Consider the following 17,300-nt stretch of genomic DNA (forward strand, 5'->3'; position numbering starts at 1 on the left):
GGCCAACAGGATAACCCTAGAGCATGTCGGCCTCAGAGTTGGTTGCATTGGCCTGATGCTTCTCTTGGGTCCACAGCACACTGTGACATGCAGTAGGGTGACCAATAGGACTGTTCTGTGTCCCGGGAGCCTCCTCAGTCCCAGGCTGACTGGCACAGTTGATCACCCTACAGCACAGGGACCCAGGGGTCGGATCAGCACTGACTTGAGGCTCACCCTTTATCTACCCGAGAGGACTAAGGGGAACCAAGGACCAGGAGCGGAGGAACATGGCAGGAAACCATGGGACAGGGCAGCAAGCAGCAACTGGGGCTCCTCTAAAGGGACCGGCTGCTCACCTTCCTCTCTCCGCCAGCAGGGGGCATCCTTATCTGATCGCCCCTCCTGCCCTCGCCCTCAGAAAGGCCCAGGAACAGGGGGCTTCTTTGGCACTTCAGAATGATCACAAGTAATTTGCCTTTTTATTCATATAGAACAAAATTTACAAAGTCATTCATACAGTTTTTGTGGTTTTTTTTTTTTTACTGACTTCGAAAATTGGGAATATTCAAAATACACTTTTACCCCACTCCATTCTGTCATTATTTACACATATATACAAGAAAAATGAAAGAGTCTCTGTGTGTGTGCACGTGTGTGTGTGGCTTGTGTTGTTGTTTTCTGGTATTAAAAAGCTCTGCTGGTCGGGTGGGTGGATGGGTGGGCAGGAGGGCAGGCGGCGCGATCAGATGGAGGTGCCGTGGGAGGTGTCCAAGGCCTCCGGAAGGACGCCTCCAGGCACGGGCTGGAAGGACATGGGGATGGGGGTCTTCACGGGGCTCTGGCGGAACAGCCCCCCGTTGGGCGACCTGTGTTTGCACTGCATGGAGGGCATGGTGGCCGAACTGCTCAGTGGCAGAGGCAGGTTGCTGCTGGGCCCTGACGAGAGTGTCCGGCTGGTGCCGTGGCTGCTTTGCTCAGGCAAGAAGGTGCTGACCGAGAGCTGCGTGTTCTGATACTCCCGCGCTGGCTCCAAGGCCTGGCTGGGAGCCAAGCCCCCCATCTCCAGGGCCGAGAGCTCAATAGACGCTGGGGAAATCTGCTTGTGAGCAATGTCTTCATCCATTAGACTGTTCATGCGCCGATGGACCTGCTCCAGATTCACTTCTTTGTCCTGCAGGGAAAGCACAGGAGGGTCAGGCGAAGCCCTAACAGGTGCCCCGACTGGCTTTCTGAAAACTCTGGGAGGCTGGAGACCCCAGGCCTGTTCAGCCTGCTGGGCACTGGGTGAGCATGCCCCCATTTCTCTCCCACCTCCCCTTAACTGCATGGCCAGCCCTGTTACCTGGGGTACAAGTAGCCTGGGACACTGCCCCCAGGTAGCAAAGACCCAGCAAGCAGGACTTGGCAGCATCTGCCACCTGCCCCCAACCCCCGCCCGCACTCTGTTTAGAACAACTGTCACACCCAGAAGCAAGCCTTGGGAGAAGATGCTTTGAACAACTGGCAGAAACAGCAGGAGTCCCATGGGAATAAAAGGGAATGGTCCTTGAGCTCCTAACGTGCCCCATGGATTTGCCATTTAGTGCTCATAATGTTCAAAAGACCTGGGGGGATCAACCCCACCCTATGCAAAAGGAGGCTTGGGTTCAGGAAGGTCAATGGCCTCCCAGATTCATAACCCCAGTGAACGGCACAGGCAGCACAGGAAGCCTGGAGCATTCAAAATCTCCAGAGATGCCAGGGAGGGGGCATGTCCCCGTCTGGAGTCTCATGGGGCTGGGGTCCTGGATAAGGATGGGGGGTGGGATGATGAGGGAAGAGACTTCCCAGGGGTCAGCTGACTTTTCCAGTATCATGAGAGTTTGAGGCTGCCGAGATAGGCGACCCTCACACACCTGACTCTCCTCACGGTGCACGGCGTCAAGGAAGTTGTTTTGTTTGTTCAATTATCTATTTGCTTAAGAAAAGAAGCAGAACAAATATCACTGATATTTTGTCTACAGTGTCAGAATAAATCAAAGAAGCCAAACTACTTGAAAGCTTTTTGAAGAAAAAAGACCATGTAATCTACTTCCTCAGTTTCTCCCCAGTGACCTGGGGTACAAACCCAGGTGTCCATGGAAGAGCCATGCCAGCCCCTCAGTGAGGTGTTAGAAGTTGCAGTCCTATTTTCAGGAGTATTAGTGCGGATGTGCCAGGCAAGGTTATTCCCACTGCCTGTGCTTCCCTGTTGTCAAACTGCATGAGCAATACCAAGTCAAAGCTCTGCTGCAAGACAGAGCATCACAGGCTGTCTAATGTCAACATCCATATAGCAGAGAGAGAAACCTGTCTCCTGTCCACCTGGTAGGGTTGTTTCAAAAGAAAAAAGGAGGAGACACACATATCCAAGGGCCATTCCAGTGGCTGCTTTGGGCTCCTCTAAGGCTAGTGGGAGAGGATATTCCCCAGGAAGAGGCAACCCTAAATACCTGGAGTGAGCTCCCCTCTCATAGGAGAGTATGTGGGGTTGGTTAAGTTTCATCCCATTAAGTCTCATCCCAGCCTTTCTCAGGCAAGGAAGCTGTCTCTGCAGACCACTCCATGCTCCCAATGCAGGGAGCTCCATGCTCCCTGGCATGGAGAAGGCAGGACCACTGCTCTCTCCACAACTTTGTTGAGTTCATGACTAGCACACAGGGCTTGGCTTCTGGCGGGACACCTGCTATCTTCCCCAGAACCCTTCCCAGAACAAGAAGACTGACAATACTCATACAACAATGAGGAACTCCTTTGAGGCCAAGAGGAAACCTGAGGATAAGAAATCCAACTGGTTTGAGGGTGGAAGGCACTATGGGAAGTGGGTCATTTCATAATGGAAGCCACATCAGAAATCGTTGACATGGCCCCATGGGCAGAGCCAAGCTTCCAGTGATCTGAAGCCAAAGCTCAGCAGAGCTCAGCTCACCATTGCTGGGAGACTAGCTCCAAGTTAGGGACACCTCTGGGTGGCAAGTATGGTGGGTGAAATTGGGGCAAGTGGCTAGAGAGTACCAGGCCTTTACTTAGACTAAACATGGTGCATACAATGTCTTTCACTGACTCCTTCAACAGTCTGTAAAATGTTTACCAAACTAAATCCAAGTTCTCTTCTTAACTAAATTACAGCATGGTTGATCCAGCTCTGTGCAACCTTGCTCTTTTCCATGTATCATTTATATGCTGTGTTTCTATTCTTGAATATTGAACTATTTTTAATAGTTGTTCAACTGTTATATTAGGCACTGGCTGTTTTACTGCTATCAAGCATCAATTCTCCCTTCCCAAGAAGACCATGATTTATTTTCCTTGAGGGAATCACTTTTTCCCCACTAGATAAGTTTGGCAGTGCCCTGCCTACCTGTAGCCAAAAGGCAGGACCATGACCCAGGTAAGGACAAGAGAACTGGATCTGAATCCTGAACAGAGATAAAGAGACAGAAGATGGTTGACGGTCCATCCACGACAGCGGTAGTGCTTCAAGAAACTTTCTACTCTGTGACCACCTCCTGGATTTTGCCTCCCAGCCCTCCAAACAAGCCTTGACTTCTGCCCATCACCCAGCATGCTTCTCCAGCCTTCTCATGGCTGCTGTGAGCTCCTGATAAGCTTCTGATGCACTGTTTCATGTGTGTCAGCCAAAGTCAGTGCCACGGCTGTGTTGGTAAATATTTGTATCTATGGGCTATTTTCATTTCAAAATACATGAAGGGCAGAAGACAGGTACCAGACCCTGTCTGGTCAGACACTTTTGGAGCTTAAGAATATAAACTTCCCTTCTCTTTGCAGCCAGCCAAGCTCGAAGAATGGACAAGCCAAGGGCTGGCAGAGCCCTTAGCCTAAAGGAAAACTGATGACCAAGTGAGTGGTCCTGGGATCACTGGAAGAACTAGTTAGTTGCATAATCTTGCCTTTTTCTCCTTTCTGTTTTCTTTTCAGGGCTGTAAGAATCCTTTTGAGGATAGAAATAAGTAGTTTAAGAGTAGACTAATTTGGAGCGGGAGGTGAGTGTCTTGGTCCCAGCTGTGTTCACTCTGGATTCTGGCAGTTAAAGGAGAGGGCTTGGCCCCCTTTTTCATAGTCAACGGAACACTTGGCCAGGACAAGTGTTCAGATGCTCCCATGATTTGGGGGTAGACAGGTAGAGAATGAGAACTTCCTGCCAAAGAAGGCCAGAGGGAGACAGAGAGTTGAGAGTGGGAGCAAAGTGAAAGGAGCTCTCTTACCTAATGCCAGGGAAACAAGACATAAGGAAAGCTTTGTGGGAAGACCAACCAACCAAAATCTTCTGGAGAAATGGGAGCAAAAGAGGTCACCTTTTTGATGAAATCCTTCACCAGTGAAGGACAAGGGAGAGGAGGCTTGGGGGCAGTATTATAAAAGTGATAGGGCACAGGCATAATTATATAATAATCTAGCATAATTATCACAGCTCGGAGGGGTTGACCAGGTAATATCAAAGCATCTAGAATAAAGACCAGCCCAGAGTGTGGATGTGGAGACAATCCGATACCCTAGAGTGCAGATTTTTGGAGGAAAGAACTTGAATAAATAGCATTTATTTTGTGTGGTTTTTTAAAACATCTTTTTTTCCACTTATTATTAGCACTTGACATGAAGTGGAGAAGAAGGAGGATGAAATTTGGAGCCAAAGGTTGAGATTTGAGTCTGGATTCTGCTAAGACACACAATCTATCTGGGCCTCCATTCTCTCCCCTATAACATGGCAGTTGTACTAAAATCTGCTTCCTAGGAGCCGGGTAAAGATCAGGGAAGATGGTGAATATAAAAGTAAATGTTGTGATAATTGTACAAATATTTAACAATGTTAATAATATTTGCTGCTATTGATAAGATTGAAAAATATTTCCCTAATGTTGCATACCCGACTCCTGAGGCCTTTCTAAGATGGGTTTCTTTTTTTATTTTTATTGTATCATTCACTATGTCATTTAAAAAATTATTGTAATTTTTTATACAGCAGGTTATTAGTTAACTATTTTATACATATTAGTGTATATATGTAAATTCCAATCTCCCAATTCATCACCCCACCACCCCACCGCCACTTTCCCCCCTTGGTGTCCATATGTTAGTTCTCTACATCTGTGTCTCTATTTCTGCCTTGCAAACCAGTTCATTGGTACCATTTTTCTAGATTCCACATATATGAGTTAATATATGATATTTGTTTTTCTCTTTCTGACTTACTTCACTCTGCATGACAGTCTCTAGGTCCATCCACGTCTCTACAAATGACCCAATTTCGTTCCTTTTTAGGCTAATATTCCATTGTATACATGTACCACATTTTATCTATTCGTCTGTCGATGGACATTTAGGTTGCTGCCATGACCTGGCTACTGTAAATAGTGCTGCAATGAATATTATGGTGCATGTGGCTTTTTGAATTGTGGTTTTCTCTGGGTATATGCCCAGGAGTGGGATTGCTGGGTCATATGATAATTCTATTTTTAGTGTTTTAAGGAACCTCCATACTGTTCTCCATAGTGGCTGTATCAATTTACATTCCCACCAACAGTGCAAGAGGGTTCCCTTTTCTCCACACCTTCTCCAGCATCTGCTGTTTGTAGATTTTCTGATGATGCCCATTCTAACTGGTGTGAGGTGATATCTCATTGTAGTTTTGATTTGTATTTCTCTAATAATTAGTGATGTTGAGCAGCTTTTCATGTGCCTCTTGGCCATCTGTATGTCTTCTTTGGAGAAATGTCTATTTAGGTGTTCTTCCCATTTTTGGATTGGGCTGTTGGATTTTTTAATATTGAGCTGCATGAGCTGTTTATATATTTTGGAGATTAATCGTTTGTCCGTTGATTCGTTTGCAAATATTTTTTCCCATTCTGAGTGTTGTCTTTTCGTCTTATTTGTAGTTTCCTTTGCTTTGCAAAAGATTTTAGGTTTCATTAGGTCCCATTTGTTTATTTTTGTTTTTATTTCCATTCCTCTAGGAAGTGGATCAAAAAAGATCTTGCTGTGATTTATGTCAGAGACTGTTCTTCCTATGTTTTCCTCTAAGAGTTTTATAGTGTGCGGTCTTACATTTAGGTTTTTAATCCATTTTGAGTTTATTTTTGTGTATGGTGTTAGGGAGTGTTCTAATTTCATTCTTTTACATGTAGCTGTCCAGTTTTCCCAGCACCACTTATTGAAGAGGCTGTCTTTTCTCCATTGTATATCCTTGCCTCCTTTGTCATACATGAGTTGACCATAGGTGCGTGGGTTTACCTCTGGGCTTTCTATCCTGTTCCATTGATCTATATTTCTCTTTTTGTGCCAGTACCATATTGTCTTGATTACTGTAGCTTTGTAGTATAGTCTGAAGTCAGGGAGTCTGATTCCTCCAGCCCCGTTTTTTTACCCTCAAGACTGCTTTGGCTATTCGGGGTCTTTTGTGTCTCCATGCAAATTTTAAGATTTTTTGTTCTAGTTCAGTAAAAAATGCCATTGGTAATTTGATAGGGATTGCATCGAATCTGTAGATTGCTTTGGGTAGTGTAGCCATTTTCACAATATTGATTCTTCCAATCCAAGAACATGATGTATCTCTCCATCTGTTGGTATCATCTTTAATTTCTTTCAACAGTGTCTTATAGTTTTCTGCATACAGGTCTTCAGTCTCCTTAGGTAGGTTTATTCCTAGGTATTTTATTCTTTTTGTTGCAGAGGTAAATGGGAGTGTTTCCTTAATTTCTCTTTCAGATTTTTCATCATTAGTGTATAGGAATGTAAGAGATTTCTGTGCATTAATTTTGTATCCTGCAACTTTACCACATTCATTGATTAGCTCTAGTAGTTTTCTGGTAGCATCTTTAGGATTCTCTATCCATAGTATCATGTCATCTGCAAACAGTGACAGTTTTACTTCTTCTTTTCCAATTTGTATTCCTTTTATTTCTTTTTCTTCTCTGATTGCCATGGCTAGGACTTCCAAAACTATGTTGAATAATAGTGGCGAGAGTGGACATCCTTGTCTTTTTCCTGATGTAAGGGGAAATGCTTTCAGTTTTTCACCATTGACAATGATGTTTGCTGTGGGTTTGTCGTCTATGGCCTTTATTATGTTGAGGTAGATTCCCTCTATGCCTACACTCTGAAGAGTTTTTATCATAAATAGGTGTTGAATTTTGTCAAAAGCTTTCTCTGCATCTATTGAGATGATCATATGGTTTTTATTCTTCAGTTTGTTCATATGGTGTATCACACTGATTGATTTGCGTATATTGAAGAATCCTTGCATCCCTGGGATAAATCCCACTAAATGATGGTGTATAATCCTTTTAATGTGCTGTTGGATTCTGTTTGCTAGTATTTTGTTGAGGATCTTTGCATCTACATTCATCAGTGATATCAGTCTGTAATTTTCTTTTATTTTAGAGTCTTTGTCTGGTTTTGGTATCAGGGTGATGGTGGCTTCATAGAATGAGTTTGGGAGTGTTCCTTCCCCTGCAAGTTTTTGGAAGAGTTTGAGAAGTATTGGTGTTAGCTCTTCTCTAATTGTTTGAAAGAATTCACCTGTGACACCATCTGGTCCTGGACTTTTGTTTGTTGGAAACTTTTTAATCACAGTTTCAATTGCATTATTTGTGATTAGTCTCCTCATATTTTCTATTTTTTCCTGGTTCAGTCTTGGAAGGTTATACCTTTCTAAGAATCTGTCCATTTCTTCCAGGTTGTCCATTTTATTGGCATAGAGTTGCTTGTAGTAATCTCTTAGGATCCTTTGTATTTCTGTGGTGTCCGTTGTAATTTCTCCATTTTCATTTCTAATTTTATTGATTTGAGTCTTCTCCCTCTTTTTCTTGATGAGTCCAGCTAAAGGTTTACCAATTTTATCTTCTCAAAGAACCAGCTTTTAGTTTTATTGATTTTTGCTATTGTTTTGTTTCTATTTCATTTATTTCTGCTGTGATCTTTATTTCTTCCCTTCTGCTAACTTTGGGTTTTGTTTGTTCTTTCTCTAGTTCCTTTAGGTGTAAGGTTAGATTGTTTGAGATTTTTCTTGTTCCTTGAGGTAGGCTTGTATTGCTATAAACTTCCCTCTTAGAACTGCTTTTTCTGCATCCCATAGGTTTTGGATCGTTGTGTTTTCATTGTTATTTGTCTCTAGGTATTTTTTGATTTCCTCTTTGATTTCTTCAGTGACCTCTTGGTTATTTAGTAACGTATTGTTTAGACTCCATGTTTTTGTGTCTTTTATGTTTTTTTTTCCTGTAATTGATTTCTAATCTCACAGAGTTGTGGTCAGAAAAGATGCTTGATATGATTTCAGTTGTCTTAAATTTACCGAGGCTTGATTTGTGACCCAAGATGTGAATCCTGGAGAATGTTCCATGTGCACTTGAGAAGAAAGTGTAATCTGCTGTTTTTGGATGGATTGTCCTATAAATATCAATTAAATCTATCTGGTCTATTGTGTCATTTAAAGCTTGTGTTAGGTTAATTTTCTGTCTGGATGTTCTGTCCATTGGTGTAAGTAAGGTGTTAGAGTCCCTCACAATTACTGTGTTACTGTCAATTTCCTGTTTGATAGCTGTTAGCATTTCCCTTAGGTATTGAGGTGCTCCTATTTTGGGTGCATATATATTTAAATTGTTATATCTTCTCCTTGGATTGATCCCTTTATCATTATGTAGTGTCCTTTCTTGTCTCTTGTAACATTCTTTATTTTAAAGTCTATTTTATTTGATATGAGTATTGCTACTCCAGCTTTCTTTTGATTTCCATTTTCATGGAATATCTTTTTCCATCCCTTCACTTTCAGTCTGAATGTGTCCCTAGGTCTGAAGTGGGTCTCTTGTAGACAGCCTATAGATGGGTCTTGTTTTTGTATTCATTCAACAATGCTGTGTCTTTTGGTTGGAGCATTTAATCCATTCACATTTAAGGTGATTATCGATATGCATGTTCCTATTACCATTTTCTAATTGTTTTGGGTTTGTTTTTGTAGGTCCTTTTCTTCTCCTGTGTTTCCCACTTAGAGAAGTTCCTTTAGCATTTGTTGTAGAGCTGGTTTGGTGGTGCTGAATTCTCTTAGCTTTTGCTTGTCTGTAAAGCTTTTGATTTCTCCATCGAGTCTGAATGAGATCCTTGCCAGGTAGAGTAATCTTGATTGTAGGTTCTTCCCTTTCATCACTTTAAGTATATCATGCCACTCCCTTCTGGCTTGTAGAGTTTCTGCTGAGAAATCAGCTGTTAACCTTATGGGAGTTCCCATGTATGTTGTCATTTTTCCCTTCTTGCTTTTAATAATTTTTCTTTGTCTTTAATTTCTGTCAATTTGATTACTTGATTTGATTACTTCGTGGACTTGGGTGGCTATTTCCTTCCCCATGTTAGGGAAGTTTTCGACTATAATCTCTTCAAGTATTTTCTCATGTCCTCTCTCTCTCTCTTCTCCTTCTGGGACTCCTATAATGAGAATGTTGGTGCACTTAATGTTGTCCCAGAGGTCTCTTAGACTGTCTTCATTTCTTTTCATTGTTTTTTATTCTGTTCCATGGCAGTGAATTCCACCATTCTGTCTTCCAGGTCACCTCTCTGTTCTTCTGCCTCCATTATTCTGCTGTTGTTTCCTTTTAGTGTATTTTTTATTTCAGTTATTGGACTGTTCATCTCTGTTTGTTTTTTCTTTAATTCTTCTAGGTCTTTGTTAAATAATTCTTGCATCATCTCGATCTTTGCCTCAATTCTTTTCCGAGGTCCTGTATCATCTTCACTATCATTATTCTGAATTCTTTTTCTGGAAGGTTGCCTATCTCCAATTCATTTAGTTGTTTTTCGGGGGTTTCATCTTGTTCCTTCCTCTGGTACATAGTCCTCTGCCTTTTCATTTTGTCTATCTTTTGATGAATGTGGTTTTCGTTCCACAGGCTGCAGGACTATAGTTCTTCTTGCTTCTGCTGTCTGCCCTCTGGTAGATGAGGCTATCTAAGAGGCTTGTGCAAGCTTCCTGATGGGATGAACTGGGGATGGGTAGAGGTGGGTGTTGCTCTGGTGGGCAGAGCTCAGTAAAACTTTAATCTGCTTGTCTGCTAATGGGTGGGGCTGGGTTCCCTCCTTGTTGGTTGTTTGGCCAGAGGCAACCTAGCACTGGAGCCTACCCAGCTCTTTGGTGTGGCTAATGGCAGCCTCCAGGTGGGCTCACGCTAAGGAGTACTTCCCAGAACTTCAGTTGCCAGTGTCCTCGTCCCCGTGGTGAGCCACAGCCACCCCCCCACCTCTGCAGGAGACCCTCTAACACTAGCAGATAGGTCTGGTTCAGTCTCCCGTGGGGTCACTGCTCCTTCCCCTGGGTCCTGATGCACACACTACTTTATGTGTGCCCTCCAAGAGTGGAGTCTCTGTTTCCCCTAGTCCTGTTGAATTCCTGCCATGAAATCCTACAAGCCTTCAAAATCGGATTCTCTGGGAATTCCTACTCCCGTTGCTGGACCCCTAGCATGGGAAGACTGACGTGGGGCTCAGAATCTTCACTCTAGTGGGTGGACTTCTGTGGTATAATTGTTGTCCAGTTTGTGAGTCACCCACCCAGTGGTTATGGGATTTGATTTTATTGTGATTGTGCCCCTCATACCATCTCATTGCAGCTTCTCCTTTGTCTTTGGATGTGGGATATCTTTTTTGGTGAGTTCCAGCGTCTTCCTGTCAATGATTGTTCAGTAGTTAGTTGTGATTCCGTGTTCTCACAAGAGGGAGTGAGAGCACGTCCTTCTACTCTGCCATCTTGAACAAATCTAATATGGCTTTCTTAAGTGCAGTCTTTTCCCGAGATGGCTGCCTGCTCTCCTCTGCCTGGAAGGCCTCTCTCTGATCTTTTTCTTGAATAAATAGCATTTTTAAATCCATATTTTTTCTTGCCTCCAATTAAGGACAAATGAATCACTTCCAAGAAGGGCTGCAAAGCTGTGCAGTGGGTCTCATCTTCCACTGAGGTTATTCATTAGCCTGTAACCTCTCCTCATTGGGACACATAGAAAATGTCCATACCCATTGAACAAACTTTCCAAGGAGACCTTCCTACTCCAAATGGCAGTCAAGAAACCCATCCTCTCCACACCAGTGGGACCGCATTCTATTCAAAATCTATTACTGCTGGTCGATCCAACAGAAAATCAAACCTGGGGAAAAGAGGATGCCATCATGAGCTTCCTATATTGGTTGTTTAACTGCACAAGAAAATGAGTAGAACTAAGCCAAATACCTCCTTATCCTCTCTGAAAAACACAGGCAGCCCATTTCTGAGTCTCCCAATATGTCCCATTAGGTGTCTGTTTAGGGGGCCAGAGCTGAAGTGCAGAGGATTGGAAAAAACCACCTTCTTTGGAAACTCTGGAAACACTGTCTTCTTGGATCAGATTGAGCACACATCAAGTCATTTCTGGTGGCTCCCTGTCCAAGGAAGTAGGAGGCAGACATAATCCACCTGCTCAAGGAAAGAGGCAGGAATGATTTGAATAACTATCTATATTTTAGACAAAATGGGGCATTCTATTATGTTATGCAAATTCAAATAATGGACTTTTTTATGTGCATTACATCAGTTTACATCCTCATTATATCAAGGTTTCAGTGTTCAACCAGGTAATGACAGCTGTGGAAAAAGACTTGGAAGCTTGCTGCTGCATTCATTAATTTACTGTAAGTAACTGACCTAGTTAAACGGCCCTGAATATGACATAAAATTCATTGATGGCATTTATCCATGAATCCGGCTGAATTCCAGTTCTGTGTTTGTTACCTCATATTAAACATGACAACATATGCACCAACAAAGGTTACTGGAGACCCTCTCCCAGCTACTGTCTTGCAGAGAGATCAAGTTCTGTAACTGAGCCTCTGTTCACCAACATGGAAATAAAACACTGTACTGGAAAATGGTAATTAACTAAACTATCATCTTTGCAAGAGCCGGTTCCAGGTGGGACTCATTAGAACTGACTTTGTTTGGAGTCCAATGGCTCCTACTTTAAGTTAGGCAGGAACAAAATGGAATGAGGGACTTCCCACATGATGGAATGGTTGTAGGAGGTGATCTTCTATTACCGCAGACCAACCAGGTAGTAAATAATACCCAACTGGCTGGGAGAAACACCATCAACATGATCTTCTAAAGTGTTGCCCCGAAGAATTGCTCCAACCCAAAGGGCTGGGTTGGGGATCTTAGAGAAACAGCCGGGTATGAGCAAAGAAGCTGAACTTTAAGCCAATGAAGTGGTCTCAGGGGATGAGATGGGCAGTATTTCAGAACATTAGAGAAAGAGTTCTGATGAGCTTATTTTCAGATTTTGTAGGGGCAGACAAGGAAAGGAGGGAGGTAACAGACACCTCCTACCTCCTACATGGTAGCAGCAGGTACACATGGGGTGGAGAGACTTGCTCACGGTTACACAATTCTATGGTAAGTGGAGCACCAGGATGAGAGCCTGTGTTTACCCAGTTCCAAAACCTGAGCTCTTTTCCACTCATTTTCCCCTTGGCATGATGGTGTAGACCACTGGTTTTCATCCTTGACAGGATATCAGAAGCACATGGGGAGCTTCTAGAAATTACAGTTGTCCAGATCTGCCTAATATGACCCTTTGGGGAATGGAGCCCAAGCATCTGTATTTCTAAAAAGCTCCAGAATGCATCACCTCTGATGTGCAGCCAGAATTGAAAGCCATTGATCCAGCTGCAATAGTTCCACAACAATTTAACATTAATAACATTTTCTTTATAGGATCCTAGACTGGTTCATTCATTCGATAAACACTTTTGAGCTCCTACTACAAGAGGAGCTAATGTTCTTCGTGAAGCGTCCATCTTGGTCCCTGGCACACAGAAGGTGCTCAATAGTTTGTATTCATCACCCCTTAATAAGAGGTCCCACTGTTCCAGAAACTGAGCAAAGTGATAGGAATGCAGAGGTGGAGAAGAGCCAACAGACTCAAAGCAGAGATAGGCAGGTAAACCATTAGTGGCAATTTGGAATTCCACCCAACACTCAATCCTGAGTGTTTACACAGGGAGGTAAGAAGGCCCGTGGAGACGGGCAAGGGAGGTTTTACAGAGTGGGGTGACGTCTGAGCTGGTTTTGAGCTACACGCTGGTGTACGGTAAATGTTCAGTGCCTTCTTACTGAAAGGCCATGAGTGAAGGGCTGCAACACACACTCACTGTCTTTACCCTCATGCCCAGGGATCTGATAACAGCAGTGTAGCCACTGGGCCAGGATCCGTTTTCAGCAGAATCTCTGAACACCTCTGGTTAGGACTAACCCTAATCCTAACCCCTCTGGGGTTCAGAGGATGTAAATGCCTAGCTAGGAGCCAGGATCCTGGCTCAGGGAAAGGATCACTGGTCTACACTCTTCATCCTCAAACCATCTGGAAAGGCTAAGTAGGAACCCCTGCTCCTGCACACTCCTGATGTAAGGCCCAGTGGCAGACACATCATTCCTCTCCCAGTTCTGCCGCTGCTATTTCTGAGTCCCATTTCTCCAGGGATAGGGATACCTTCCTCAAATGTTATTGAAGAGAATCAGGAGAGTTAAGAAGATAACATGGGAACCTGAGAGTCATGTGGGGGCCTTGGAAAAAACAAAAAAAGGCCCAGGTTCAACTCTGAATCCATGGGGTGGGGCTTGAGAATCCATATTTCTAACAGTGCTGCAGAGGCAGATTCCAGGCCTGGTTTGGGAAGGCTTCTTTTTTTTTTTTTTTTTTTTTTTTTGCGGTACGCGGGCCTCTCACTGTTGTGGCCTCTCCCGTTGCAGAGCACAGGCTCCGGACGCGCAGGCTCGGCGGCCATGGCTCACAGTCCTAGCCGCTCTGTGGCATGTGGGATCTTCCCAGACCGGGGCACGAACCTGTATCCCCTGCATTGGCAGGCGGACTCTCAACCACTGTGCCACCAGGGAAGCCCCCTTGGGAAGGCTTCTTAATCTCTCCCCATCTGAGATGCAATAACAGTAGTGGTGGTGATGACTATGACAATGACAATGACCAGACCAGCTGCCACGTTGTGAGCTGGCCTATGGAGAGGCCCATGTGCAAAGATGTCAATGATGGCCTCTGGCCAACAGCCAGTGAGGACATGAGGCCTTCAGCCCAATGGCCCATAAGGAACTGAATCCTGACCACAAAAACAACCATGTGAGTGAGCTTGGAAGTGGATCTGTCCCCAGTATAGCCTTCAGATGAGCCCCCAGCCCTGGTCAATAACTTGATTACATCCTTGTGAGAGACCTTGAGACAGAAGACCCAGCTAAACTATGCTTCCATTTCCGACCCAAACTCTGAAATAATAAATATTTTACATTTTAAGAAAAGAAGATAACATGTAGTTTTCCTGGCAGAGAAGGTGTGACTCCTCTTCCTGCAGCCCTTTCTGCCCATCACAAGGTCCTTGGGAGGGAGCAGCCCCTTGGCCACTATTCAACAAGAGCTTTCCCATGGGTCAGCTGCTACTTAAGGCAATTTACACACCATCCCTTGTTGAACCTCAGAGTGACACTGTGGAGTTAGCATAAATGAATAGGGCAAAGGTGCAGGAGAGAAAGTCTCTACATGGAGTTGAAGAAGCACTGGAGGATGGAGGCAGGGAAAGGTGTACATTTGAGGGGAGTGTCCTTAGCAACAAATCTCCCATGGAGCACAGGAGTGTGTTGTGGGCCTTTGCAGACAGAAGCTGGACCACTGGCCAGAACAGAGGGGCTTGGCTGCTGCCTCACCACTGCTGCCTGGCCACCCTGGCCTCTGTCAGACCCTGACAGAGGAAGCAGAGACTGGGGGAGGGCAGGCAAGGCAGGAAGCAACAAGAATTCCAAGCTTCCAGCCTAGTGACAAATGATTCATCCCTCACTTCTCATGTCATCTCCCGTTTGTGCAGTTTTCATCTTTATTCCATGAATATTTTATTCTCAAAGCAATGGCTCAACTTTCCCCATAAATCTAGAGGGTGGCTCTTTACTGCAACTGCGGAGCAGGATGCACGCACCTACATTGGGTAACTACATAATCGTCTGATTCCTTAGAAAAAATATGACCTCAAATCCACATGAATATTAAGAGGTTGAATGCACATTACTACTCTTCCCGAAGTAGGTGTCTAAACTCTGAAGATGTCGCAGCATAAGCTGTTAAATACGACTTAGGACTCCACCCAAAGACAGGTTTCTGGCTCTTAAGAAATACAGCCAAAGCCCCAAAATGAAGCATTCTCAGCTCAAGCAGACACTCTCACCTAATTGCAAATGCTGCTCCATAAAATACAGGCAACCAGTAATACAAAGCGGTTCTGGATTAAATACCATCAATATTTGTCAAAGGTTTTCAATATATGCTTCTAAAATCTGTTGTTTCAACCCCTTTCCTGGCTCCTATTCCCTATGTGATGAGGTATAAACCCCTTGGCCTGGCATCTAAGTCCTTCAGAGCAAGTCCCTGCTTTGCACTCCAGCCTCCTCTACTCCCATCTCCTTGCTGATGCCCCAGAGCTCCAGGAGGTGTGATGACTTTGTCTACCCTGTGCTGGTCATCCTGCCCCAAAGCAAGCTCCAATCTCCTCCAGCTCGAGGATTAGCACCAATCCTTCAACACTCAGTTCCAACAAGCCCAAGCCCCAGGAACTCTTCACTAACCAGTATCCCTACCCTCTGTGACCCCACCATGCCCCAGCTGGGCTGGGTGCCCCTGAGCCCTTGATGGAAACTGTGGCTCATTCCAGGGTGGCCCTGATCAATGGATGACAGAGACTGCTTGGCTGACCTCTCTGCCATGTCTGCCCATGTAGAGCTAAGCCCCCTAAGGACAGGAACTATGTTCTTACAGGCATACTTACTAAAGAAATGAGGAAAGGAAGGGAGAAATTTCATTTGAAAAGCAGAAACCTATAAAAACAGGAAAAAGATGGAACAGTTCTTCCTTTTACCGTATAACACCCAAAAGGGCTGGAGGAAAGGCAGCTACTGTGTTTTATTCAACCCGCCTCTACATCAACTCTCATTCCTATCCAGAAGCAGGCTGGCATCCCCGGGCAGAAAGTTCCACATCTTCTAAGCAGGAATACTGTATTTCATTCTCTTGTGACTGAGATCCTGGGCTTATGTAGAAGCCAAAAAGGAAGCTAGGAGGCTTTCCAGGCAAGAAGGGAGCTGTTCCTCTCAAGGAGCTCATCGCTTGGTCTCGTGGTCTTTCTCTCTTTTTGCCTCTGTCTTCTATGTCTCTCCAGTGATCCCCCCCCACCTCTCTCACACACATACATAGCCCCTTTGACAATTCATTCCGGGCTGTCCAGGCTGGACCTGGTGCTAGATACTGAACCAGGGGATGTGATGAGACAATGACTGGAAGCAACAAGGATGGACCCACAAGGGACACTCTGGGTCTGAGCCTGTGTCCCCTGGTCTCCACACTGCTCACAGCAGCCCAGAATGGTGCCTCCATGACAGTGCAATGCTCACCCAGCTGGAAAAGCTGTCCTCTTCCCCTAATGAAAGGGACATTTGTATAGAGGGACATTTGCTGTAAACTTCATTGAAGATTTTCCAGTAGCAAAAGAAGCTTGGCAATCATGAGAAAGAAAAACAGAGCTGGAGGAATCAGGCTCCCTGACTTCAGACTATACTACAAAGCTACAGTAATCAAGACAGTATGGTACTGGCACAAAAACAGAAATATAGATCAAAGGAACAGGATAGAAAGCCCAGAGATAAACCCACGCACATATGGCCACCTTATCTTTGATAAAGGATGCAAGAATATACAGTGGAGAAAAGACAGCCTCTTCAATAAGTGGTGCTGGGAAAACTGGACAGCTCCATGTAAAAGAATGAAATTAGAACACTCCCTAACACCATACACAAAAATAAACTCAAAATGGATTAAAGACCTAAATGTAAGGCCAGACACCATCAACCTCTTGGAGGAAAACAGGCAGAACACTTTATGGCATAAATCACAGCAAGACGCACCTCCTAGAGAAATGGAAATAAAAACAAAAATAAACAAATGGGACGTAATGAAACTTAAAAGCTTTTGCACAGCAAAGGAAACCATAAACAAGACCAAAAGACAGTCCTCAGAATGGGAGAAAATACTGGCAAATGAAGCAACTGACAAATGATTAATCTCCAAAACATATAAGCAACTCATGAAGCTCAATATCAAAAAAACAAACAACCCAATCCAAAAATGGGCAGAAGACCTAAGTAGACATTTCTCCAAAGAAGATATACGGACTGCCAACAAACACATGAAAGAATCCTCAACATCATTAATCATTAGAGAAATGCACAT

The 17,300-nt window shown here is 44.1% G+C and overlaps 1 protein-coding gene across 1 annotated transcript in view; it reads right to left on the bottom strand.

Annotated features, from left to right (window-relative positions):
• Positions 1–724: 724 nt before the first annotated feature.
• GRID1 (glutamate ionotropic receptor delta type subunit 1) overlaps positions 725–17,300 on the bottom strand; it is a gene marked incomplete at both ends in the record, with an annotated part of 680,272 nt that continues 663,696 nt past the window's right edge. The window contains one exon of the mRNA XM_079706722.1: positions 725–1,153. Within this exon, the coding sequence (XP_079562848.1) occupies positions 725–1,153 (429 nt within the window). The remainder of the gene's footprint in view (positions 1,154–17,300) is intronic.

Source organism: Hyperoodon ampullatus (assembly GCF_949752795.1).
Source record: "Hyperoodon ampullatus genome assembly, chromosome: 1".
Lineage (NCBI taxonomy): Eukaryota > Metazoa > Chordata > Mammalia > Artiodactyla > Ziphiidae > Hyperoodon > Hyperoodon ampullatus.